The sequence below is a fragment of the Euphorbia lathyris genome, chromosome 2 (genome assembly GCF_963576675.1).
Source record: "Euphorbia lathyris chromosome 2, ddEupLath1.1, whole genome shotgun sequence".
Classification (NCBI taxonomy): Eukaryota; Viridiplantae; Streptophyta; class Magnoliopsida; order Malpighiales; family Euphorbiaceae; genus Euphorbia; species Euphorbia lathyris.
In genome coordinates, this window is record NC_088911.1 from 37,103,226 (window position 1) to 37,130,677 (window position 27,452).

At 33.0% G+C, this 27,452-nt stretch overlaps 1 protein-coding gene and 1 pseudogene across 1 annotated transcript; both read right to left on the reverse strand.

Annotated features, from left to right (window-relative positions):
* Nucleotides 1-1,962: 1,962 nt before the first annotated feature.
* Nucleotides 1,963-6,488, reverse strand: LOC136216858 (ABC transporter G family member 28-like). Its single transcript, XM_066003409.1, has 5 exons — nucleotides 6,163-6,488; nucleotides 6,027-6,100; nucleotides 4,982-5,257; nucleotides 3,610-3,693; nucleotides 1,963-2,346 (listed from the first exon to the last, which is right to left on the reverse strand). Exons 1-5 carry the CDS (start codon nucleotides 6,486-6,488, stop codon nucleotides 2,042-2,044), a joined length of 1,065 nt encoding a protein of 354 aa, XP_065859481.1. The 3' UTR covers nucleotides 1,963-2,041.
* LOC136216859 (uncharacterized) lies at nucleotides 4,803-10,543 on the reverse strand (annotated as a pseudogene).
* Between the last annotated feature and the right edge of the window lie 16,909 nt (nucleotides 10,544-27,452).

The window sequence follows — 27,452 nt, forward strand, 5'->3', positions numbered from 1 at the left end:
AGCATAATATTCATTTAGCTTCCTAAACTAAGGTTTTAAAGTCAATTAAAACCTTAAACTATTAAAATCATCAATCAAGTTTCTGAACTAATAAAAAATCATCAATCGAGTCCTCATTTTAAGCAAAAATCATCAATTGAGACCTTATCAAATATCATTCGGTTGAACAATTCTATACCATTTCCTCCAAAACTATTTTGAACCAAGACAGAGATTATTACAGTCTATAAGTTTCTAATTTTAGAATAGAATGAAGTTTCTAATTTTAGAATAGAATGGAGACTCAATTAATGATTTTTACTTAGTTTATGGATCTAATTAATAATTTTGATAGTTTAGGATCTTAATTGATTTGAACTTTAATTGAGAACCAAAATAGATGTAATGCCTAGAAACATGCTTTAATCTGGAATCATACGGAAGCCAGTCTTATTCTTTTAATTCAGAGTACAAGGCTTTAGACGCTTTCTAATCTGAATGGTCACTTTTATCTGTTTTTCTCTCTTCAAAAAGATTGGATTGCTTCCCCACTTATGCGTGCTGGCAAAAAGAATTGAGATTGAAATGATACAAATTTCTCTTCAAATTGAGATTTTAAATGATACAAATTTCTGTTCATTTTGTTGTGCGGATCTTGATGCGTTGTTTGGTCAATAACTTGATACAAACGGTTCAATAGCAATCCAGTAGTAGCAGAATGGTGTATGAAAATGGATAATGATTTAAGAAGAGAAACAGGGAGAGAAAGAAATGAAGAGAGAGAAAGAGCTTATATATCTAACACATCCTCTAGAACCATCTAGAGCATGAAGAAAATATCTATACATGACTCAATATTGAAGACAGGCTATTATATAAACAAAGGTCTATCATACCCCAAAAGGTTGCTCTCTAATTAAGCAATGTGAGATATTTAACATACACCTTTTATGACCACAACCATCGAGCGAGTTAACAGAATATATATGGGTGAATGAACATTGAATATAAAACTCCGATATCATATAAATAAAGACCTAAGTCACTCCAAAAGGTACCTCAAAGGCAAGGGCGTATACAGGGGGGCCTGGGGGGTCCGGGCCCCTCCGGACGCCGGAACCACCATGGTTACGAGTAGTTTCGGCCCCTCCCAAATATTAGTGTATATAGACTTTATGTAGTAATATTTCATTGTTTAAAAGTAGATGAGATGGTTAAAACACTTGCTTCTTTTTAAAAGGTCCTAGGTTCAATTCCCCCTAACTTCAATTTATTTTCGAAAGTGTTTTTTTATTTAAATTTTATTTTTCAATAATTATAAAACTATGTTACCATTATTTATTTATTTATTTATTTTCATAACACTCTTGAACTCATTTTTATTATGTCTTTCCATTAAAAAAATTAATTTCTTATTTTTGAGACTCAGACAACTTAATTTCTAAATTAAATTTTAAAAAAAATAAAAAGAATGTAAGAATGTTATAATTTTTTTAGAAACTAGTATTAAACTAATAAAAAAATTTAAATATATCCCATTACGTGTTAGGTTTGTCCAAAATTCAAAATTTCAATATTTTGAATCTATTAGGTACTACATAAATCCAAATTTCTAATTTTTTTGACTTGTTAGATCTCTATAAGATCTCTATAAATCTAAATTTCTATTTTTTTGGCTTGTTAGGCCTTTCTAAATCCAAATTTCTTTTTTTTTTTTTTTTTTTTTTTTTGCCTGTTAGGCCTCCCTAAGTCCAAATTTCTATTTTTTTTTTTTGGCCTCTTAGATCTCCTTAAAATTGGTTCTTGACCATTCAAATTATAACACCCATATATACAAAAAAAAATTAAGCAAGTTCGATTTAGCAAAAAAAAAAAAAATTCCCGAACGCACGTGTAAACTCGGCCCCCAACCGACTAATCCTGCATTCGCCACTGCTCAAAGGGGAGTATTGCCTGAAGCCATACAACTCCATAATTAAACAATGTGAGATATTTAACACATTATAGTTCTCATAAATGTATTTTACCCTAGAAACAAACAGTGTATAGAGCAATGATTTTATCAGTAAAACCTTGTCAGTTGAGCAGGACTAGGATAGAGGTAAATGGAAAATGTGTAAGCAATTCCAATCATACAGTAGACGAGGCAAAGTAAAACGACATAGTTGTGCATAAAACTCGATCTAGGACTGTTGAAGAAATAGAACATGGATAAGTAAAATAGAGGTTTGATAAATGTATTGAAATGGTCGACTGTATCTTTTGACAGAAAATAAGCTAAGCTGCTCATTCCAGATGCACTCTCTCTCCAGTAGTGTAATTTGTCCAGAGAAAATGATCTTAAAGCAGCAATCTTGCATAGTAATGCTGCAAATAGGAACAACAGATTGTATATATGAAAAAGAGCACACTACGAAAATAAGTTTTAAGTAAAGATCATGTGCATTGTACATCCAGCAGTGCATTATAGTTGTTTGAATATAAAAGGCTGAACACATCAGGGCCCCCTGAACTTGGTCCAAAAAACCAATTGACCTCCTGAATTTAAGGATGACCCATTAGTCTCTGAAACTTGCTTAATCTGACATGATTAACCCCTTATTGCTACACGGCAGCTTTGAGGAGACTTGGGCAAGTTGAAGCACATACAGTTTTAACCAAGTTTGGGGGACAATGGGTCACTTTAAGCAAGTAGGGGGGCAATAGGTCATTTTAAGCATTTTAAGCAATTTAAGCAAGTTCAGGGGTCAATAGCTTACTTTCAGTCAATTCAGGGGGCTAATGAGATATTTTCGAAGTTCAAGAAGCCAACTGATTTTTATGGCTCAAGTTTATTTAGCCAATATAAGAAAAATCAACTATAAGCAGGTTGACTTATGTCAGGGAACTAATTGAAGTTCAAAAGCTAAAGCTAATAGTTCAAGACCCAATTCATATTAATATCTGACACACCCCGCACGCGAATGCCAATTGGGCATGAAGCGTGAACAATTGAATTAAAAGGCTCTGATACCATGTCATGGAACCAATTGAACTAAAATGCTCTGATACCATGCCTAACTTTTCAAGTTGGTCAATTCCCAAACAATTTCTCTATTTATGGTGGATTTCAAACTATTTCGGTGTTTGTTGTGATTTTGACTAGCCTCGCTAGTCAAGAAGGCAGAGAAGGGGGGTGTAGGATTTTCCTGTCAAGGCGGACCAATATCAACCCGCTTGTGTGACAGGTGGACCAATATAAAATTAGAATTGGACACAAATATAAAAGGGGTTAGTTTTCTTCAAAAGCAGAGGATTTCTTTTTTTGTTCTATAAAGTCTGCGTTAAGGCATGTATAATTCTTGGGATGTGTTTGATTGGATACCAACTAACTGGTAAAACACGATTGATTTTTTGAGGTTATATGTATTGTGGAACTACAAATGTGTCTCCATTGATTTCAAAATTTGAAAACTTTTTCATTAGTCCGCCTTCCCGATTGGCGGGACAAGCCAAAATCTACACTAAAAAATAGTTTGAAATCAACTATAAATAAATTGTTTGGGAATTTACCAGAAATGTGTCAATAAACCTAATTTTTCATGAGAAATTGAAGTCAAATAAATATCAAATGACTTTCGTTTAACTTACAAATTGCTATGACAGTAAAAGTATAGCCTTTGGACCCAAATGTTTCATCATCCACATTCGAAAGAGTTCCTAAGCAGGCTCCAGCTATTAATAAAATCACATAGTTGTGTTAACACATCAAACATCTTGAATAGCTCATAGCTGGATCAGGGGGAAGAAAGAGCTAATTGTTACACCCTGATTATTTCTGTATTTCATATTTTACGATGATTTTCACAGATAAGCTATTGGTATTTGTAACAAATTATTGGGAAACAAGTTCATGACATTGAGCAAAATAATTGTCATGATTTCAACATAGTTACTAAAGGCTAAAGGCGCAAGGGGTCCTGGAGCCTTGTGTCCTTGCGCCTGAATGACAGAAGGTGCATTAAAGGAAAAGAATATGAAATTATGAAGGGATAATACAAAAATAAATTGTGCTTTCGCACATACGCGAAAGCAAATACATGTCTGAGGCTTCATCCACTTGCAAAGACAGAATTTCACTAAAACTGTTGGAACCTAAAAATTTTTTACTCAAAAGTTTCAAGAAAGACATCACACAAAAAACTTGAAATGGCCCAAAACTATGGATATTCTAAGGATAAAAAAAAATAGCATCCAGCACAGTATCCTCAATCTCCAGAAAAATGCAGAAAATACATATTTCACAGAATAAAACAAAAAAGTGATACATTTGCATTGTTGTTGATCTTTGGTGAATATGAATCTAAAATCAAACCCATTATAGCCATAAAAACTATATGTTGGGAGAGGAATCAAGCCATCTCAATGCTGAAAAATAAGTGATATGAATCCACAAACATATCCTATTCAACTTCGCAGACATCTCGAGATGTAAATAAAAATGAAGCAACCTAACCACCTATGCGCTTTTCACATCAGTCCGTTGCCCTCTTTTACATGTTAGCCGATTTTCATTCTCTACCTCAACCTAAATCTAGTGCTCGACTCAGACGATTTAGTCTTTAACTTTTCATTAAGTCATTGCTAGAGTCTATCAAGGTGCAGTTATCTAAACTATGCATATTTTTATATTGGTATTTCACTACTCACTAAAATCAATTTCATTAACACGCTTAAATTGCAATCATAAATGATCACGCAGCTGTGTGTTGTGACCAATTCAGACAATATATATCATCATATGAGAAAAATGGAGCAGGTCTTTCTCTCATGTATTTAACATATAGCATAAAAAGGATACACCTATGATCATTCAAATGAATAGAATATCAAAATGGCAAGCAATTCAGTGAGAGGCTGAAGAAAAAGGTAAGCAACCATGTAAGAGTTGCAGGTAAAATAAAGAAAAATATAATAAACTCTTAAACATTTTGAGTCATTATGTTTATAAATAAGTACTCACGTATCATGCAAGTGAGACCCTGTGGACAGAAGAAGCCCTCACAACAAGGTTGACAGTCTACTGTTCTAGTAGGCATATGTTTAGAATCACCAAAAACAACTTCCTCATTTGGGGGAGTACTACAACCCCACCGTGGTTCACATCCAGAAGGCGAATAGCTCAAATTGCAGTTCCTATTGGGTTTCAAGAAATTGACATCTGTTGGCTCCTTCCAAAAGACACTGGTGAAATAGAATATGATTTCAGCAGCTGTACATAGTCGACGTGTTATATCTCCTGCTTATTAAATTACAACAATAATTAGTAACTAGGTAAATATATGACCATATAAAATGGAGGTAAAGCAAAGATATGTATAAGCATGAAACATGTTTCCATAATTTAAGAAAACTGAAAGTTCATTTCTTAACATTTGGAACTCATTATCCTAATGTGTTTTAAGAAGCAGATCAATGTCAACAAACATGGAATCCCCAACATTTTCTAGATCATTTTCTACACCCTTACAAAATGAAAAAACCTATTTTCTCGCTTTGTTATGCAAGTTGTATGTAATTCTTTTTTTAATGCGTATATATATTTGAAAAAAAAAAAAGAAAACCTTACACATGCATCCTTATAATTTTAAAAAGTTACAGATTTACCACTGTATTTTTATCATTTACACCTTTACCCATGCTTCCATTTCCTACAAGTTTTACAAATATGTTTTTTCGGTGTCTGTTTCCAAACAAGAAGAGAATTAACGGACTAAACAGGCATTATGCTTTCAATCAATTAAATTGCACAGAGATATCATAAGCATGATTGGGCCTTAACTATAAGCTTGCGCTTATAGTTCAATTGGTTCCATGACATGGTATGAAAGCATCTTGGACCAAATGGTTGAGGGTTTGGCAACCTCATTAATCGGTGGGATTAAAAACACATAAGGGGCATTTGCGTGTGGGGGTGTGTCAAGATATTAATATAAGATCTATGATTAGCCTTACCTATAAGCTTGGGCTTTTAGTTCAATCGGTTCCATGAAAATTTTCCTCAGAACCATCATCAGCGCCATTCCCATAGGACGGTGGTGGTCGAAATATATTTTCAGGATATACAGTTGAGCATCTCAAACTGCCCATTTCACAACAGGTTGAATTTCTAATCTCAATGTTCATCGAATTCTTAATATTCACCCAGAATTGGCCAATAGATTAACAGATTCCCTAACTGAATTGCGGAAGACTAAATGAGAGTCGTGCTCTCCATGCATGCTGGAGCGAGTCAATGTAGCAGCCCTCAAGTCTGCCTCCTTCTGCAAACACTTCAACATAAAGTCATTTGCCTCATACAAAAGGTGTTCGGGATGGGAGGATGAGATTTCGTTGTTCCAATATGGAAGAGGTTGGCTTTTCCATATTGGTACAACGAAATCACATTCTCCTATCCCGAACACCTTTCGTATGAGGCAAAGACTTTCTGTTGAAGTGTTTGCAGAATGAGCTCTTGAGAGCTGCTGCATGCATAGCATCCTTCTGCAAACACTTCAACAGAAAGTCATTTGCCCCATACGAAAGGTGTTCGGGGATGGGAAGATGAGATTTCGTTGTTCCAATATGGAAGAGGTTGCCTTTTCCATATTGGTACAACGAAATCTCATCCTCCTATCCGCGAAAACCTTTCGTGTGAGGCAAGAACCTCATTTAGTCTTCCGCAATTCAGTTAGGGTGTGAAGAAATATTGATGGGTCTGATAGCAGATGCATGAATCAGGGAGCTGTAAGCATGGCTGGTCAGCGGCAGATGGAGACGGAAGCACCGAGAGGACGGCAGCTGGGGAGCAGTAATAAGCAGAAGCAGGCCGACAGGTCCGGGATACAGCAGAATGGTCTCGGTCGGGCAAAGGTGGTTCAGCTGACTGTTGAAATGGCACTAAACAGACAGTTAGCAGGTGGACCGCAGGAAGGGCGCAGGAGACAGTAGAGATCCAAGTTTTTCTTCAGCTTCAGAATGCATAAGCAGATTTCCCGTTTCTAACCAGTGCTAAATACAAGCAAAGAAACCACAGACCGAATTTCACTCTTCCAATCTCCATGATACCTTGATAAATCCAAACAGAACAAAAAATTTACTAAATCCAAAAACGCAAATCAAATTTCAAAGTGAAGATGTCTAAGAAACCCTTACCTATAATATTGGCCCGAGCAATCGCGCATAATTTCTGCAAGTCGGCTATAGTGTCCCTTTAGCACTTCAATTGACTCTTATAAGAGTTCCTCTAAAACCTCTACGCCCAAATCAGAAACGTTTAGCACTTCAATTGACTCTTATAAGGGTTCCTCTAAATCCTCTACGCCCAAATCAGAAACGTTTAGTGAGAAAAAAAAAAGGCATATCAAATCGCTAATACAAATTTGAATACCTGAAAGGGGGCGAGACTGGTGAACAAGAAGAAGACTGGCATGCATTATCCTGGTGGAGGATTCGATCTCTGCAACGACAGCTTGAATCCTCTGCCGCAAGGCCCCGGACTCTTCTAGATGCGTGCGGAACTCCTTGAACTGTTTCTCAAGAGAAAGAGAAGAATCGGCCGTGGAAGAAGAGGCGCGGAGAGTTGAGCAGAATGAGCGATGCGGTTGGGATTGAAGACGAAAGACAGGGGGTGGGAGGGAAAGAGTTAGAGCGGCGGCGATAAAAGGAAGAGAGTTAGAAATGGAAGAGAGGTTTTTGGGGTTTGGGTAAACCCTAAATTTTATGATATTGAATAAAATGGGCTGTTTTTCTTTTTCACATTAATTTTTAAAAGACTTAAAGTATTATCTATCCAAAATTTTATCATTTGGCATCTCAAATTGGGGAACTTTCATCAAATTTGGATACAAACTTAACTAAATCATTATCTCATTGATAAATAACGATATTTTGATAATTGAACTTAATAGATTTTAGTTTAGGATTTATTTTTTGTTTTTTTAATCTAATTAATTATTTCCACATAATGTGGGAAAAAACTTTAAGAAATATCGCGTTTCAAGTTTAAGTGTCAAAATATCGTTATTTATCAATGAAATAACGATTCCTTTAAGTATTAATACAAATTTGGTGAAATTTCACCAAATTGGATAGGTCAATGGCTAAATGTGACCAAATAATAGATCAGCGGCCAAATGACACAATTTTGGATAGGTCATGGGCCAAATAATGCTTTAAGCGTTTTTAAAATTAAGATTTACATATCCTTTAAAAATAAGTAAAAGAACATGAAACAAGCTACAATAGGTTAGAGAGGGATTTTTGATGATGTGGAAGCAAAGAAATCTCATCAGCCTAAATAATAAGGGTCATTTACATGAAAATCATAAATAAAAGTAATATTATTATTTTATTAATTTTGATAATTTAATTTTTTTTTTTTTGAAGTAAATAATTTAATTATTAATATATCAATATTGTTCATTTTTATTCTCTAAATGTCAGATTAATATTTTAAAAAAGTTAACTGGTGAATAGGTAGCGGAAGTTATACTTCCTTTAATTGTCAGTATTCTTTAACATGATATACTTGAAATTGGTGGTTGACAAACCTGTATATAAGTTTTAAAATTTGAATTTCTCTGTAAATCTCCCAAATAATAACTAGTATTGTGCCAGCGCGTTGCGCGGATAGATAAAAAAATTTTGTACAAAAATTTAAAAGTTTAACATTTTTAAAATTTTATATCTTTTTTTTTTTTTTGAAGAAGATTGAACTTGAAAGGGTTTTAAAATTTTATATCATTTACATAAAGTGATATTACTATTTTGTTTTAAAATAATTTAAATTTACAAATTGTAAATAAATTAACAAACATACTTTTATAATTGTTTGATAATAATATTCGGAAGTTGTTGAAGTCATAATCTATTGTCAATGTTGACATGTTTGCAAAGGTCCTTTCTTTCCGTTTTTGTATAATATTTTTTCTATATAATCTTGTAATTTTAAAATATTTACTATATTTTGTGGCGATGTTTTTTCAATCGAATTTTAGCTCTCCTCAAAATTCTTTTTCTCTTGCTTTCTAAAAGCTTTGATAAATCTATTTTTTCGTATGAATTTGAAATAAACATGTCTTTCTTTTTAAATTTTATTTGGTTTATATAGTAATTTGGAGGTTTAAATATTGTGTTAATTATTATAATAAAAAAATTAAATGTGTGGTTTTAATGCTATTTATTAAAGTTAAATGAATAGAATTTGAATGGATCCTTACATATATTTTAGCGTTTTATAATTTTTGTTCGTTGGGATATTTTGCAAGTTATTTTATTATATCTATTCAATATAAATATAAAAAAAATTCAGTTATATTGGTTTTAATGATATTTTAAAGTTAAATGAATGGAATTTGGATTAATCCTTACATATTTTTTTTGTTAATGTATTATATTTTTTTTCCAGTTATATTAGTTTTAATATTATTTATTAAAATTAAATAAATGGAATTTAAATGGATCCTTAGATATTTTTGCCGTTGTATAAATTTTTTCGTGGGATATTTTATAAGTTATTTTATTATATCTATTAAATATAAATATAATTTTTTTCAGTAATATTGGTTTTAATGCTATTTATTAAAGTTTTAATGGTAGGGGTTGTGATGTGGATAAGGTGAATGGGTGCTTTAGTGAAGCTGAAGTGAATGTCATTTGTGACATTATTTTATCTTTCATGGCAGTGAGGATAGAAAGTCTGGAACTGGTCAAAAGATGGCTTTTATAATGTGCACTCGGGCTATATGGTTGGGATGGAGGTGAAGGAGGAAAGGTTGGTGAATGAGGGTAAGAGGAGGATCTGGAAGTTGAATATGCCCCCTAAAGTGAAGCTATTTATATGGCGTATTTGCTCGTCCAGCCTACCCACTCGGGCAAGACTAGTCCAACGACGAGTTCCGATCACAATTGAATGGCCCGTGTGCGTAGATCAAGACGAAACGGATAACCATTTATTTGTTGAATGTTGCTTTGCAGGTGGCCTTTGGTGAATAGCTGGACTCCCAATACCACAAACTAACGGGATGAATTTTGCATATTAGCTTTTGTAGGCAATCGGGGGTCCGAATCTGGAGTTCATTGATAGGCTTTGTTGTGTTTTAAAGACGATTTGGGACCACCAGAACAGAGTCCTATGGCATTTGCAATGGTAGCCGGCAGATACTAGTTGGCGCCACAGAATTGATGAATTGCGTGATTGGAAGGCATACCAGCAAAGCTCGAAGGCTAGGCCATTTGTGAATTCCTTAACTCTACCGGGCAGCAAACAACGTCCACATCAGGGAGTTCGTGAGCCACCTACTTCGTCTGCTATAGCCATGTCGCAGGGCCCGTCTGCTATTGTCGCGTCACTAACTGTGTCGTCAGCCGCGTCGCATGGTCCATCCGTTGTAGCCGTTACAGCCTCATCGTCAGCCGTGACATCTGTATAACGGGCATCTGATCTCAACCAAGACCCGCAAAATCGCCTCAGTGAGGCTCGGGAATTGAAGATGTGGAAGCCACCAGAAAGGAGGTCAGTGAAGTGTAATGTCGACGGTGCCATTTTTAAGGAAGTTGGAAGCTGCAGGATGGGAGCAGTAATCAGAGATGATACAGGTACATTTATGTTCTATAGTAGCAGTTGCATTGCTAGTATCAGAGAAACTAAGGTGGTCGAGGCATTAGCTTTACGTACGAGTATGATTTGGCTTGCTTCTATGCGCTATACACATGTTGAATTTGAATCAGATGCCAAGCTTGTTATTGATGCAATTCTCTCCAACAAAAAGGATATCTCGGAATTCGAAATGCTCATTAATGATTGTCGAGTTATCTTTGGGTCTAATCCTACTTTTTGAGTATCATATGTTAGTCGTTTAGCGAATAGGACTGCACACTTGGTAGTTAGGCATGTCTATTCCAATGCTAACGATTTTTTGTCTTCTGTTGTGCCGGATTGGCTATCAAACGCTATTTTTGAGGATGTAAATCTCATTCATTTATGAAATGCTTTCTTTGGGTTCAAAAAAATAAATAAATGAAATTTGAATGAGTCCTTACTTTTTTTTTTTTTTTGATATTTTGTAAGATATTTTATTCTATCTATTAAATATAAATTAGATTAGATATAATATAATATTTTTAATTTTCCTTTATTATATCATAACACTCATAAAAAAAAACATCTAAAACTCTCCTCATTTATATAGATAGTATAAATATAGACATAGAATCCATCACTAAAAATGAAAAAGAAATTTAGAATGGTAATCATGACAAACCATAATTTATAATTGAAATAAATCCATTGCAAGTATAATGTTTCAATACATATTTAATTATTTTCTCCAATATGTCTCTTACTTCAATAAGAACTATTGTGTGAAATTTTTAATCTATTCGTACAAAAAATACATAAAAATAAACAATTCAATCCATATGAGTTAGATAAACCCAAATTAAAAAAAAAATCAATGGACTTCATCAGGTTCTAAATTTAGAAAATTAATCTAACTCCAATTTAACCTAACAATTGAGTTCATATAAAGCAGAAAATCTAAATTTTAGTTAGAGTTAACAATCGAAACGATTACACCTAATAACTTATACTAAAAAAGAATGAAAATATACAAAATCTTTATTTGGTCATTTTGAATAAAAGACAACTAAAAAAGAAAACATAGATAAGACAGCGAGAGATGGGGAACAACAAAATTGAGAATAAAATAACTACTACATTTGAAAAAAAAACGAATAATTACCTTCTGAAACATAACGATTTCTTGTAATTTTTGACACATTTGATTTTCCTGATTTCAGTTGGCTATGCCTCTTCTATTTCCATTAGATTTCTTCAATTGGAAATATCAAAGTCTAAATTCTGTCAATTCTTGAAAAAAATGTTGGTAATACAGTTTATCAATGCAAACCGCTCCTAAATAAATATGATTTTCTTAATTAAATACAAAATTATAAGACTATATTATTTGAAGTAAGAATAAAATTATAATATTAAGAACAAAACTAATACATAATCAAAATTAAAGTCCGAGGAGGCCTTAAATTTTCGATGGCCAATGAATATAATGATAGAATACTATATATCATGCTTTATATATAGGTTTATTTGTGACTTTTGGATTTCATTCACTTTGTGTTTTTTCATCTTCTTGTAATTCTTACTTTCTTTTATTACTTTAATCAATAAGCTAGTAATTGACAATAAATAATGTGTTAATATATTGTTAATGATTTAGAGATAATTAAAACTGATTAACTCATTTATTCTTTTTGTTCATACGATGCTAACTAAGTTGAAAAGCCTCTAAAACACTTTTTGTAATTTCTTGACAATAAATAATGTGTTAATATAGTATTAATGATATAGAGATAATTAAAACTCATTAACTCATTTATTCTTTTTGTTCATACAATGCTAACTAAGTCGAAAAGCCTCTAAAACACTTTTTGTGATTTCTCTCTGCTTTCGCTAGTATATATAGTATAGATACGATGCTAACTAAGTCGAAAAGCCTCTAAAACACTTTTTGTAATTCCTTGACAATAAATAACGTGTTAATATAGTATTAATGATAAAGAGATAATTAAAACTCATTAACTCATTTATTCTTTTTGTTCATGCGATGTTAACTAAGTCGAAAAGCCTCTAAAACACTTTTTTGTAATTTCTCTCTACTTCCGCTAGTATATATTGTATAGATGTGTGAAATGCCAAAAAAAAAAACTATCTTCTCCGTCACATGAGTGAATTACAGAATAAATGAGATATTAATTTTACTTAAATGTCAAACAGTTTCTTTTTCTTTTTATCTTCCCGCCAACAATAATTGTCCTCTCCTGTCCTCTCTATATATATTTCATTTTAATAATAACTCCTAGTGGAATTAGTGAAATACTATGATACTTTGCATTTCTGCTCTACATACTTGACATTCTCTCATCCACTTGATTATTTTTTACAAATCAAATTTATATTATGCTTTTCTAATTCAATTAAATTTCTATTTTTATGTTCTAATTCTATTTTAGGGATCCAATAATCTTTTCATTAATTATAATAATTGTGTTGTGTCATAAAAATTCATTTGGCAACAATTCATTTGATAATATTTCTTTTTTTTTTAGTTTCTGCAAGTGATTTATTTTTAATAATTATAATACCATAACAAGGCTTGGCACCAATGGAGGAAAAGAGTTGCTCTTTTAGATAGAATTATATACATATATTAAAATATTATTTATAGGAATATTAATTATTTATATAGAAAAAGATGACAAAACATGTATGCATATTTTTCATTCTATATGAATTTTTTTAATCAATTTTTTTATTTTTAAAGGTGTACAAATTAATCATCTTTGTTAAATTTAATCTTTATTTAAATTAATTTATATTCAGATAATTAAAAACATTAACAAAACCAACTTGTTTTTAGGTTATTGTAAGTTCATTTTTATTTAAATTTAAAATAAATATAAATCCTAAATATACCCGCGCAACGCGTGAACATTCCACTAGTTGAAATATGTTTTCTTAACCGCTTGTAAAAATTATATTTTGACTCTTATTTGAAGAATAATCAACAATAGTTTCCATTCAATGAATAATAAATCTATACCCTAAAAATAACAATATTTTTTACTATACATAAGTAATCAAATGAAATAAAATGATAAGGTCAAGGGCCAACTTTGAGCCATGTTTTGAGGAGAGTCTGCTTAGGGCACATGTTAATAAGGAGATAAAAAAAAATTATTATTATTATTATATATATATATATATATATATTATAGGGCAAAGTATAAAAATAATGCGTGTGGTTTACCTTATTTGCAAACAGAGGTACGTGGTTTAAAAGTTTATAAATAGAGGTTTGTGGTATGATTTAATTTACAAAATAAGGCATTTCAGATTACATTGTTATGTTCTAATGCAATCAACAACATTCACTACACCATAGATGGTCAATTGCAACATGCATGAAGTGCTGGCTTAGGCTGTAAAAGTGTTGCCTTTGACAATAGGCAACATTTTAGACCAAAATAAAGTGTTGCAATTTTGCATGTTGCTATTGGCATCTATAGCAACACTTTGCCGTCTAAATAGCAACACCAACATAAGTGTTACCATTTCTATCTATAGCAACACCTTTCATACCCGAAGGCATTCTATTATAGGTGTTGCTATTACCATAGAGAATGCAACACTTTTGTCGAAAAAAATAAGCAACACTTTCATATATAAATGCAACACTGTTTTATGCGAATACATTTTTTTGAAGCAACTCTTTCATACACTATTGCAACACTTTATATTTGTAATATAGTTTTTCAATGCAACACCTTTATTTACAATTGCAACACTTTTTATTTAACATTTTTTTGTTAGTAGCAACTCTTTTATATCAAATTGCAACACTTTTATGTAGCATATGAAATTCGTGCACGTAACTTTTTAATATAATACCTTAATATATGCAACATATTCTTTAACTTATACCACAAAAAAAAAATTGAAAGTTATTTTTAATTTAAATAATAGCATAATAATATTCTTAATTGCAAGTACAACCACAATGTCAATATGTGAACAATAGAATTTAACATTGTCATACGATCCAAAAAAAAGAAACAAACTAAAAGTACTATAATGTCATAGAAACATAATATAGCTTGTACTTTCATCTCTTTATATAGAGCACCATCTTTAGAAGAGACTACAACATTGTTATTTTCACTTGATTGCCGCCACAAATTTCTTTCATATCAACTTTGAGATTGGAAATAGCTTCTCCCAATCTATTCATCATCCACAACATTTTTTTTGTAGGCATCTTATGCATTAGGTTGTAGTCCACCATATGCAAAACAAAATAGGAATCAAACATTATGTTAGATTAATAATATAAAGTTGGCTTCTAATAAAAGTCCAAAAAAGGTCAAGCTTACTTATATCGGATTAACAATATAAAGTTAACTTCTATTAGGGGACCTTGAAGTGCAAAATCTGGTTGTTGGAACAGGGTTATTTCGGAAAATTTCCTCGAGTGTATCTAAATGGATATTATGTTTCCGTATCGATTCTCCATACATATGGATCTCTACCTCATTGCATTTCGTTACTTTTATGACCTATTTTGTTTGGCTACAAGTTTGGAGCTTATTAGAGAGAACCACACGGTGTCAAAGACTATAATGTAAAAACAAAATTTCAATTCAAGCTACATGAGCTTAAATAGGCAGTCAATACAACCCCAAACTCAAAAATAAACTCTTATCTGGGATTCTCTAAAATAAGTTAATCTTGAACTAAGAATATCAAAGCTAGACTTCAAAATAAAATCTCAAACTGAAACTTATCTAATATGCGTCCTTAATTTAGATTAGATATTGACTTTAAAACTTATGACAATGTGGCTGCTGTCTAGGATATGTAACCTCTGTATATACCACATTGGCTTAAAATTATGTTATTGTCATTGGTTTATAAAAAACAAACACAACTCTATGTCAAACTAGCTAATATCAATGATTACATACTAAACGAATTTTCCTATATGGAAAAATTATAGCCAAGAGACCATTAGGTAAGAAAGTAATGCGGTTAGAGTAAGCAACAAGCACGTGGAGTTTATAAGAAAACATCAAGCCATACATTGGTATTGAATTTGTATTTGACCACAAACATATTAGAACTCAATGCTTTAGAGAGAATGATAGCTTACCCAAACAATCAATAAGCAGAACTTAATGCATTGAACACTGAACATAATGGATGAATATAATAACATATATGAATTTTAAGTGCATCATATAAGTAGCCTATGAACAAGATAATGTTAAAGATTCATCAAATTTCTTGTTAGAACTTTAATACACAAATCAAAGGCGCACCTTGGTGCCTTTGGTGCTAATTTTTTTCTCAGATGAGGAAATCAGAGGCAGGGCAGGGCAGAAGATGAACTGGGAAGCCACATACTGCAGAAGCGCCTGCCTGCAAGCTTCTAGTAGCCTTGCTTAGATCATTATGACATAAAACTGTAATCAGAAATTGTAAATAAGCCACAGATAAGCTTGAAGTGATCCTGAGGATGTAGTTTTAAGATTGTTATAGAAATTTCCTAGTTTTAATATAACAAGTCGTCTATATTAATAGGCCAATTTGGATAGTAGAAAAGTCATAATTAAAGTTGAGAGACAGCAAATCACATCATAGTTAGGCAGTCAGTAATGGTTCACACTATATAAAATTAATAGGAATTTTCAATGCACATTTTGATTAATTGACGTCCTTCAGATTTTTGCATATTCAATGAACGGGACTTGCTATCAAATTTCATATAATAACAACGGCAAAGTGTTTGTGAAACTGTAAATTTAACTCTAAATTAATTTTTTGAACCTAGAAACAGAGGGAGAAATTTTGTTTAATAAAACTAGACCTATATATAAGCGAAATGAGCCATAGTTGATTGGAAGGAGCATTAAACATGTGTAACTCAGGCCATTGAATATCTAATTGGGCTAAATCTAGGTTCAACTTAACAATTAATGTTCAGCATGCACCTGCAATATGCTTAAGAATGTTACCATTTCATTTGTTGTTTTCTCTATTTCCATTTTTGTATCCTTTTCTGTAAATGCCACAACCTATATTCAATCACCTGTCAAACTAGATATTGCCCAACACGTCTCAGTTCCACATTTTTTTTAATGGACTCTTAATAGCAGCATCTGATACTTACCCTCCTAGCTCGACCTTCAAGAAAAGCAGCAACAACTGTTGCACAGGCTCCAGTTCCACAGGCTAGTGTTGCCCCTATAATCACAAGAGGGTGCATTTCATTCAAAGAATCCAAGAGGATCAATAGTTGCAAAACCTATGTGAATGAGCCATGATTTTGTAGCATGAGAACTTACATGCACCTCGCTCCCAACCATGCAATTTTAGATGTGAAAATGTGAATGAACTTACACAAATTCTGTATACCAGTTACAAAAAAGAGAGAAAAATTATGAGAACAAAAATGTTTGACAAATAGAATAATGCAGAGTCTTGTTCAAAACACAGCACGAAAGAACCCAAAATGTCCAAGGTGATGTGTCTATGCTTAAGGCTTTCACTATTTGACATGCTAAACACTACATATCCAACTCAACAGCTATCATCATCACCTCTCTCTCTCTCTCTGAGAGAAATAATTAACTGATTTCTCATAATGTGTCAAGAAATTGACTGAAACTCAATTCATTGTAATAACCAGGCTAAAGATTGCATCAGGGTTGACAGAAATGGACACATGTTGGCTTAATAGGGAACATAGATCTCCCTGCTTATAAATATGAGATCAATGGCTTAAAAGAGAGTTTTAAAAAACCATTAAATGTATTTCTTGCATTGTGCAGAGGAAGAGAGAACCTCTATGTAGTGGAGCATAGCCACCAGTTATTTTGGTGCTTTTTCATCACTTGTTATTTCCTTTTCTTTTGGCAAAACAAGAGATAAAATATACATGCCGTAGAGAATTGTCTAACAGGTAGATACATTGGATGCTTACTCTCAATAAATAGTTAAGAAAAAAAATACACTAGTTTAATTACATATTGCATTAAGTTTGCAAGATGCCACATAAGCCAAAAAAAGGTAAATAAAGAAAGGAAGGAAGAATAAATGCTCTAAACGAGATATATCAGATGGAGAACATGAGCATTAGCATTGAATCACAAGTTGATCAATCAATTGGCTACAGTTTATACCTTGTTTTCTTTGCTCCCAAATGTTACACAATGGGGATTTGCCATACTAACATGTCACGTTCCAGGTTACTCCATCTACATTTAGTTCTGATTTAATAACAACATGATATTTGTTTACAGATAATTTTAGGTACATCACATGCTTTCATATTGACTCACCCATATCAACCTTCACATTTCCATCCTCTTGGATTTCAGGAACAACTAAACTGACACCGGAATGAATTGTAAAACTATGCTTATCATGTAAAGTTTCCAGTTCAGCAATGAATCTACCAAAGCACCGCACCCTATTACCACACATCTCCAGCTGACTACGATCGGAGTTTAATATTCTCATGGTGTAATAAGTGCCATTTATAATCACTTAAACTATATCTCTAAGTAAAGATTAAAAAAACTAAACAAAACTAAATATGGAAAATCGAAAACCACACCAAATTAGAAAACCTGAATTAATTAAAATTGTAAATTATGGCTTTAATAGGAATGTGATATTGGGCAGTGCTCTTGTTGATGTCTATGGGAAATGTAATTAAGTGAGTGAATCATTGTCTAAAAGCTTATCCAATGTGCATATGGAGTTATTAGATATACCTGAGTCTGAGAATCATCACATGTACAATATTTTCCATTATTCTTCATTGTCAAATTGGACCCAACAAGCATCTGTCAAGAATTCTTCATCATTAAAGTGGGATTAGATGCCTTAAAATATAGACAATTTACCTAACACAAGCCACAAGAAAATGTTAAAAACACAATCAAATCCTAAGGTGTCATTTATAATTATTAATATAAATCCTATCTTCAAAAGCATTCCTCAAGTGAATGAAAGATATTTGAAATTATTCCACAACCTGATCAAATGGTGTTTTTTTTTTGATAGGAGATCAAATGGTGTTGGTTGCGCAGCTTCTATATCATAGAGAGAAAAGACGATTTAAGCAAATCAAGAAAACATTAGCAACTGTGTTCAACAAACAGAGTCTATAGAAAATAACAGATTGGGGAAGAGAACCCACTTAGACGATACCACCACTAGCAGTCTGCGGAAAAAGCTCGTCAGCCACTTCCACTCCATGGCTCAAAGAATTTGGGCGAGTTCAAGACCTAAATAACAAAGAGAAGGGAAAAATATTTAGAGACCTCAAATACCTCTGCTCAAATAAAATTGAGAGAGAAGTAAATTGAGGGAAATAGGGTCTCAACAAAAACAGATAGGGAAGAGAAATTAGAAAAAGTAACGAGTGAGATCGAAATCTCCCATTACTCAAAAATTTGGGATAAGCATTAAAAGGGGGAAAAAAATTGTTCCCTCCAAAATTTGGCACTTAAGAATAATGGGAAATTTTCAAAAAAAAAAAAAGTGGGAAACTCAAATTTTTGACTAGGTGTTAGAATTTTTTTCTATTTCCTATTTAATTTTAATAAAAAATATAATTTAAATATCTTAGCATATAAAAAATATATTTTTTCAGTAAATATAAAAATAAAAATATTTGTTTTAACAAAATATTAAATATATAAAAGTATATATTAACATTTAAAATAATATCAATTATTAATTGTAAAATAAAATTTAGACACAAAGTAATATCAAAAATAATATTTTTAAAATAATAGTCTCTTAATATTTTTATTTTTATATATTAAAATATTAAAGTTATTTTCTTTTATTAAAATTAGATAGGAGAAGGAGAGAAGAGACAAATACATGTCAATAATTTTATAATTTATAAAAAATTCAAATATAAAATTCTATTTTTAATATTTAAAATAATAGTTTTTAAGTGTAAAATTAAATTTTAGGTATAAAAATATAAACATGCTAAAATTTAGATATCCAAAATATAATTTACTTTTAATAGGTAAAGGGAAAATCAAGCATTTAAATTGATTTAAGGGCTAAATTGTTGAATATAACTAAAGTTAAGAACTTTGTAGTATATTATTGAACATAAAAAAGTAATAATGTATGGACTAATGAATAATTTATCCAAATATTTATCATTTTCTATTATTTTTTCTTAATTCTTAGAGATGCAAGACAACGTCATTTTGCATCTAAAATAAATGTATTACATAAAAATGCTTCCATTTTTGCGCATCGATTGCAACATGTCATACATAGTGTTGCAAAATATAAGAGTTAAGTTAGTCTAATATATCAATTGCAACATTTTATATATAGTGTTGCAATTGATCAAATTAAATCATAAAAATTGCAACACGTTTGAAGCAACACGTGTACTTAGTGTTGCAATAGACCATCTATGGTGTAGTGATTTTTATTTTATTTTTTAAATTACATTTACATGTTGACAAAATAAATACCCAAAAATTAAACTAAAGTTGTGTAAAATGAACTTCAATATCAATTTTAGTTCATAAACCGTGAAATTAGTAAAAAACGTAAAATTTCCACCATATGATTTATGGTTTCGATTTTGGGAGCTGCGTTTTGGAGGAAGGGTCGTGTGTTTGTCAATATGTAAGAATAATTTTTTTTCAAAATATAAATGACATTGATTGTAATCAGAACATAACAGTGTAATATGAAATACCTTATTTTGTAAATTAAATCATACCACAAACCTCTATTTGCAAACTTTTAAACTGTATGCCTATGTTTGCAAATAGGACAAACCACAAGCATTATTTTTACACTTTTCTCATATATATATATATATATATATATATATATATATATATATATATATATATATATATATATATATGGATACACTATTTTTTTTCTTTTTTCAGATTTTTTCGTATGCTTTTTTATTTTATGTTTTCTTGTTTTTCTGCTTTACTTTGATAGTGTTAAAATCAATTAGTAAATTTTATAATTATAGAAACATTCAAATTTTAGACTGGATTTTTCATTTTTAATGGTATATATTTATAAATATTTTATATTTTTAATATAGTCATGTAAAAATATCAAGAATATTTTAACATTATGATTTTTGGAGGAGAATGATTTTAGCTTCTATGTAAAAAAAAAACATTCCATTCTTAAACATAACGTTTACGAGTTGGTACAATTTCAAGCCTAGTTGATGAAAAATGAGTTTTTTTTCATTGACATAAAATGTGCAATTTAAAACCATATTGAGTAACCAGAATGACGAAGGTTGGAGCAAGTACAAAACATGAAATTATACATAAAAAACCTCTCATTTTCGTCAATTAAGCTTGAAACCATACCAACTAATAAATGTTAGGTTTGAGATTGCACTATTTTGTGCGTGGATGCTAATCTCTCTCCCCTAATAATCATATGGTTAAATTTGTACCTTATCCCTTGTAATAATAATAATAAAATCATATAGCCTCAAACTTATATAAAAAAAAATAGAAGGTATATATGAAAGGGTCCAAGTTTATCATCTCATTTCAGGCCTTTAAAATATTATTAAGAGACTACAAATTTTATCGTAAATTATGGAAACAACGACGAATGTTTATATTTAGGAACGGAAATTTTCGTCAGCATATTAATTTTTGTTATTTTCTCCTTAGATTGAGGTTAGTGAACCCTCTGTGGCCCCTAGGGTGTGTCGAAATATATTGTAGCAATGGACACCATTTTACAGCCACTACTCTTTAAAGAAAATGAAAGGAGTCTGATTGTATGTTATCCCTATGTGTGGAAAACAAGTCTTGTTTACCTGTATGGGAGTTGCAAGGTGAAGCAGAATCCTGATTTCTCATATAGAGACACATAAACTGCAAGATCTTCCTCGGAGAATCATGGTGGCAAGGGAGTAGAAGGATCAACCAATTCCATTATTTCTTGATCATCATCTCTTATTGTTGGGGGCTTGATCCTATAGAAGAGGATGTAGATGTTTTTTATAACTGTCTTAACGTCTAGCCGTTCGAAGTCTGCTTCAACTCTTATAGGCTCCTGAATGAGTTACAATTTCAAGTATTATTAGAGAACATTCTCTCAATCCCAAAAAGGAAACCCAATTATGATTTTGTTGGTTATTTTGAAAGAAATAAACTAAGCAAAATGAAAATGCAGTATACTTGAGCACACATATATTAGAGAACAATCAATGCCTATAAATTTATGTGTTAAATTTTAAAGAGAAACATGTGGTTACACTAATTTATAGATGAATATTGGATGAAGATTATCTTTTAGGCTTGCTGAGGTGTAGCATAGGCCTGTCCAATTTGGTAAGAGACATGATCTTCAAGAGTAAGATTAGAGGCTTGATTTTCCGTGTTTAGCTCAGAAGTGGTTCTTTGGGCTCATTTTGTTTTGAAGGAATTTGAATGTCAGAGGTGGTATGTTCAGTTTGTGGATTTTCCTATTCATCATCGGTGTTTAGATAATGATATCGTTTGGTTGTTGGGGAAATGTGGGGAAATCCTTTATTGTTTCCTCATCCCTTTAAGAAATTAGAAATTCATTATTGTTTTTGGAAGGAAGAGATTGCAAGCTTTTTAAAGAGAGATGAGTTAGAGAGAGAAAGAGAAAGATAAAGAGAGGCATTAGAAGGAATGAGATAAGGGTATTTTAGTAATTGCATATAATGGTATTTTAATAATTACATAAGGAGTAGGCCCCCCTTGTTTAAATGGGTAGTAGAATGAAAAATAATGAGACGACGCGTTGATCAAGCGTTAGCCGGTCATTTTTACCTATTGTACACCAAAGTGGGAGGTCACCTATAAGTTCGTACATATTAGTGAGACAAAATGAAGATTGTACACTAAAAAAGTATGAAATTGGACAAACCTTGTACACCATGTAAAAAATTTACCCAAACTCCTCATAATATGCCCATGAAGATATACATTATTGATAATTATCTAGTGTATAAGCCAACGTTTGCTTGTAACAATAGCAAAAAATAGGAGTCTTTATCAGTATATTTCACAACTTTTTTAACTGAACATTAGTTGGTAAGTCCTTTGTTTCTCCACTTGTTATTTCAAAATGTAATTGGATCATTGTCACATGAGCATTTGCTCGTATGTGTAGCGCTCTTCATAGTTTTACAAACTTACAAAAGTTACGTAAAATTATACATGGATCTACATAAATAGTTACACTTACATGTTCAGTTTATTTGTCTACATTTATTCAACTAACAAATGTGTTGTATATGCCTCAATTTTAATACATTCTTCTGTATCTGGAATCATACGAAAGACACGCCTTATTCTTCTAATCCAGGGTATAAGGCCTTAGACACTTTTTGATTTGATTGGTCACTTTTATCTGTTTCTCTCTTTCAAAAAGATTGGATTGCTCTCCTACTTATGTGTTCTTGCAAAAAGAATTGAGATTTTAAATGATACAATTTTCTCTTCATTTTCATTTTGTTGTGCGAATCTTGGTGTGTTGTTTGGTCAATAACTTGATACAAATGGTTTAATAGCAGTTCGTAGTAACACTATGGTGTATGAAAATGGATAATGATTTAAAGGGAGGGATACAATATTGAAAGAAATGAAGAGAGAAATAAAGGGAGGGATACAATATAGAAAGAGAGAAGTCAACATGTTAAAGAGGGAGTAAAGATAAAAAAAAAGGCTAATTACTAATCTAGCCCATTTGAAGGGGTCCATTAACATATTTGACCTACTTTGCTTCCATCTCACCAAATTAGACACTTTCATCCACTTTGGACAAGAATACCCTTATTTCAATTCACCTTTTTCCTCAAACTCTCAACATCTTCTTCGCCATCCCAAACTGAGGAAAAGACGGCGGTTTATAGAGAGAAGAGATTATGTTTCATTCAACCTTTGAAGAATTAGTGTCGGCAGAAGAGAATTAGGATGGAAAGCTCACAAAATGAGAAAGAAAAAAATCTAACAATTGAACTATTGCAATGTCGCATTTGTGACGAATTCGTCACAAATGCGACAAAAGTTGTCGCATTTGTGATGCGACAACTGTTGTCGCATTTGTGATGAAATGCGGTAAATTTCATCACAAATGCAACAACAATGGAGGAAAGTAGAGGAAATTAAAATGATACCGTTACAGATGAAGAAAGAGGCAAGACCAGAGAGAAAAGCATGCGTATAAGCTAAAAACATACAATTTCTACGGGAAATAGAACATAATACTTCAATAATCTCAAAAATCACTAACGATTGGTATTAGAAATTGATGAAGATGAACAGAAGAAGAAGAAGAAGAAGCGGACAAGCGGAAGAAGAAGAAGCGAGAGCATGAGCAGATGGATCGATCGAATAGAACTAAGGATAATTTTGTCCAAAATGGATAAAAATATCTAATTTGGTGAGATGGAAGCAAAGTGGGTTAGATATGCAAATGGATCCCTTTAGTTGGGCTAGATTTGTTATTTGCCCTAAAAAATGGGTCAATGACAATAGTTGCCATGGTTTAATTTAGTGTAAAATTCACTAGCTTTTATGTTACATTTTAAAGTTTAGTAGTTATACTGATAGGGGCATTTTGTCCTTATCTTTTAGCGTGATTTACGGTATAATTTCGAGCTTAATAAGTAAGTTTAATCACAAAAATAATATGTTTTCGAATAAATTACAAAATAAAAATAAATTTTATGTTTTCAGTTGATTTCCTTAGTTTTTGATTAAATTCAGAAAAATAAACGTCAAGCTAACTCAGTTCTCAAAGATCGTATTTTTCAGGTACAAAGAAGAAAACAATCAAGCACTAATTCACGGTCACGCGGGGCGCAGAACATAGCACGCGGGGCGTATCACAATGCCCTTCAACACATGGCAGTCAATTGCGCATTCCCACCTGGTCAATACCTACCACGCGGGGTGTAAGCCATAGTACGCGGGGCGTCTCCAGTGTGAATTGAAGACAAAAGTTCCAGGAACCCAACTACGCGGGGCGTAAACCAGTCTACGCGGGGCATCCAAGGCATAATTCAAGCAATTGAGTTCCAAAAACTCAACCATGCGGGGTGTACCCCAGTTTACGCGGGGCGTGGTTGAGTCAACTAGTCTAAATCTGGTCCACGCGGAAGAAATTATTAACGGGATGGGCTAATCTTGCAGATACGCGAGGCGTACTACCTTCTACGCGGGGCATACCTTGTGAAACCTACAAAAATAGTGTGAAATCTTATTTGTAACTTGTGTAACTACGATTCTACCCACGAGCTTGATGTGTATAAATAAGAGTGATTAGCACTCATTTCATCATTCAGAATTTATGTAATAAAAACTCTACCACCTTGAGAGCTTGTACGTTTATTCCGTCACTCCGTCGAAGTTCCGTTCCATCCTCTTCCACCAAGCTCGAGAGTTCCACCTCCAAGTCCTACGAGACGGCCTTGAGTTCGGTTAGCTAGTTTCAAGGGCCGATTATTCTTCCCTTTCTACTTGCTAATTAGCTTGCACTCTTCCTATGTACTAGGCTTAGTTGTATTTCGCATTTACACGTTCCACATTTATAATATATGATTTGCAATTTCCGTTTCTCTATAGTGGTGATATTTATTACTTGTTTTGATATTCGTAATTGATTATTGTGTAGGGGGATGCGATTCCCGATACCTTTTGGGAGCCATATAGGAGTTGCCTTACCGGAATTGACAACTCGGAAACCGTAGGAATTGACAAGCCACGGAACTTACTGGCCCTAGTTTTTGATCCCTCGTATTAGACACGCCTTTAGGAGGAACCACGTAGTCTAAGTACTTCATGGGTCGGTCAGTCTACACATAGTTGTCTTTGCAAGAGTAAATTATCATTCGTATATGTTCGGAATTATTGTTTCTTATATATTATAACTTATCGTCACCCGTATCACTTCTTTAGAGTTTGAGTTATATAAATCTGTTTTACTATAATCTAGGAGTAGTTTGTAGTTGTCACCCAAACTAAACTAAAGTATTCACTGCTTAGATAACGTGTAAACCCGAGTAGTTTAATACTTGTAGATATAAATCCCGTGGATTAGATACCCGGTCTTAACCGGATTATTACTTGATACGACGGGGTACACTTGCTCCTAAGTAGTAGCGTCTAGTAGAGTTAGAGCACTTAGAAAGATCATATCCATAACCATAGCACACTCATCATAACAACATAATATATTTCACCGCTCTACTAGATTCTATCACCAAGTTTTTGTCACCGTTGCCGGGGATTTATACTTTCTTGCAATATTAGAAAAAAATGTTTTATTGTTAGTCTAGGCATTCTTTTTGCATAAATTGTTTATACTCTGTTTATATACTAACAACCATTCTTTTTCTTGTTCATATTTTCTTTTATTCCCTTTTGACTGTTTATGCTCACCCGATCTCGGAGTGATACTCTCGTTCCTATTGATCTCGAAATTGAACGTACTCTTTGTAGGATTCGGAGAGAAAAGATGACCAACATCAACAATAAAGCCAACCCCGCCAACCCACCGGTGAACAACATCCAGAACGGAGGAGGCAACGATACCCGAACAATGATGGAGATCCTAGCTCCGCATCGACCATAAAATCGCAACAGAATCATCGCCCCCACCATTCCGGCCAACACATATGAAATAAAGACTAGCATGATCCAATTGATCCAACAACTTGGTCAATTCGGAGGAGAACTTCATGAGAACCCTAACGAGCATCTTGATAAATTTCTTATGTGTGCCGATACTTCTCGGCAAAATGGTGTCCCGGTTGAGGCTGTCCGTCTAAAACTTTTTCCTTTTTCTTTGACAGGCCAAGCGTTGGAGTAGTTGCACTTGTTGGAAGCCGAAACTATCACGTCATGGGACGAGCTCGAAAAGGAGTTCCTATCTTATTACTTCCCACCTTCCAAGACGGTGAAGTTGCGCAATGATATCACTTCCTTTCGGCAACTCGAGTACGAAGCCCTTCACGTGGCTTGGGTGAGGTTCCGAAAATTGCTTCAAAGTTGCCAACACCACGACATCCCCAAGCACGATCTTGTAAGTACTTTTTATCATGGTTTAACGCCTACTAATCGTGCTACCATGGATTCCGCAGCAGGTGGGGACCTGTTTAGGAAATCGTCAAGTGAAGTATATGAGCTCATCAATAAGCTCGCAAGAAAAAGCGTTCAATGGCAAGAAGATCGACTTGTCGGACCCCCGAGACATCAAGCGTTCGCCATGGAAAATGAGGCTCCGAAAAGTTCTATGGTTGAAATGAACAAGAAACTTGACGCTTTAATAGCACAATTGAGCCTCAAAGATGCATAGGTCCTGATGTGCAACCATTGTGGTGGTGATCACGACGGGCAAAATTGCCACACCGACACCCCTTTTATCGGCGACACAGAGAATGTAAGTTACATAGGAGGTAACTAAAGGTATAACTCTAACTCAAACTCCTATTCACACCACCACAATAATAATGATAACGGCTGGAGACCTCGATACCAACACCCTAATTTATCGTACGGCAATAACAATAACGTATTAAGGCCCCCACCCGATTTCCACCAAGAATATAGGGAGCACGGGCTAGGGCAATCACAAAACGCCTCTGGCGGGCGAAATGCCCAACCTCCCAACAACGTACAAGGCCAATTGGTAACTTCCTTGTTAAAGGACATTCTAACCCGCCTTGCCGATAATGAAGTGTTTTGCAGGGATTTGAGTCACTAAGTGGCCCATTTAAACCGACATCAATAGGAGAGACAACTAGGAACTCTCCCAACCAATACTGAGCAAAACCTGCGAGCTAAGAATAGAGAAT

What these genes read in the sequence shown, in the direction of transcription:
- LOC136216858 (XM_066003409.1), bottom strand. Translation starts at nt 6,488, where the DNA reads ATGCAGCAGCTCTCAAGAGCTCATTCTGCAAACACTTCAACAGAAAGT. An exon ending in TGGGAATGGCGCTGATGATG is followed by an intron (nt 5,258 to 6,026) that starts GTTCTGAGGAAA and finishes TTTAATAAGCAG; the next exon opens with GAGATATAACACGTCGACTA. An exon ending in GGGTCTCACTTGCATGATAC is followed by an intron (nt 3,694 to 4,981) that starts GTGAGTACTTAT and finishes TTTTATTAATAG; the next exon opens with CTGGAGCCTGCTTAGGAACT.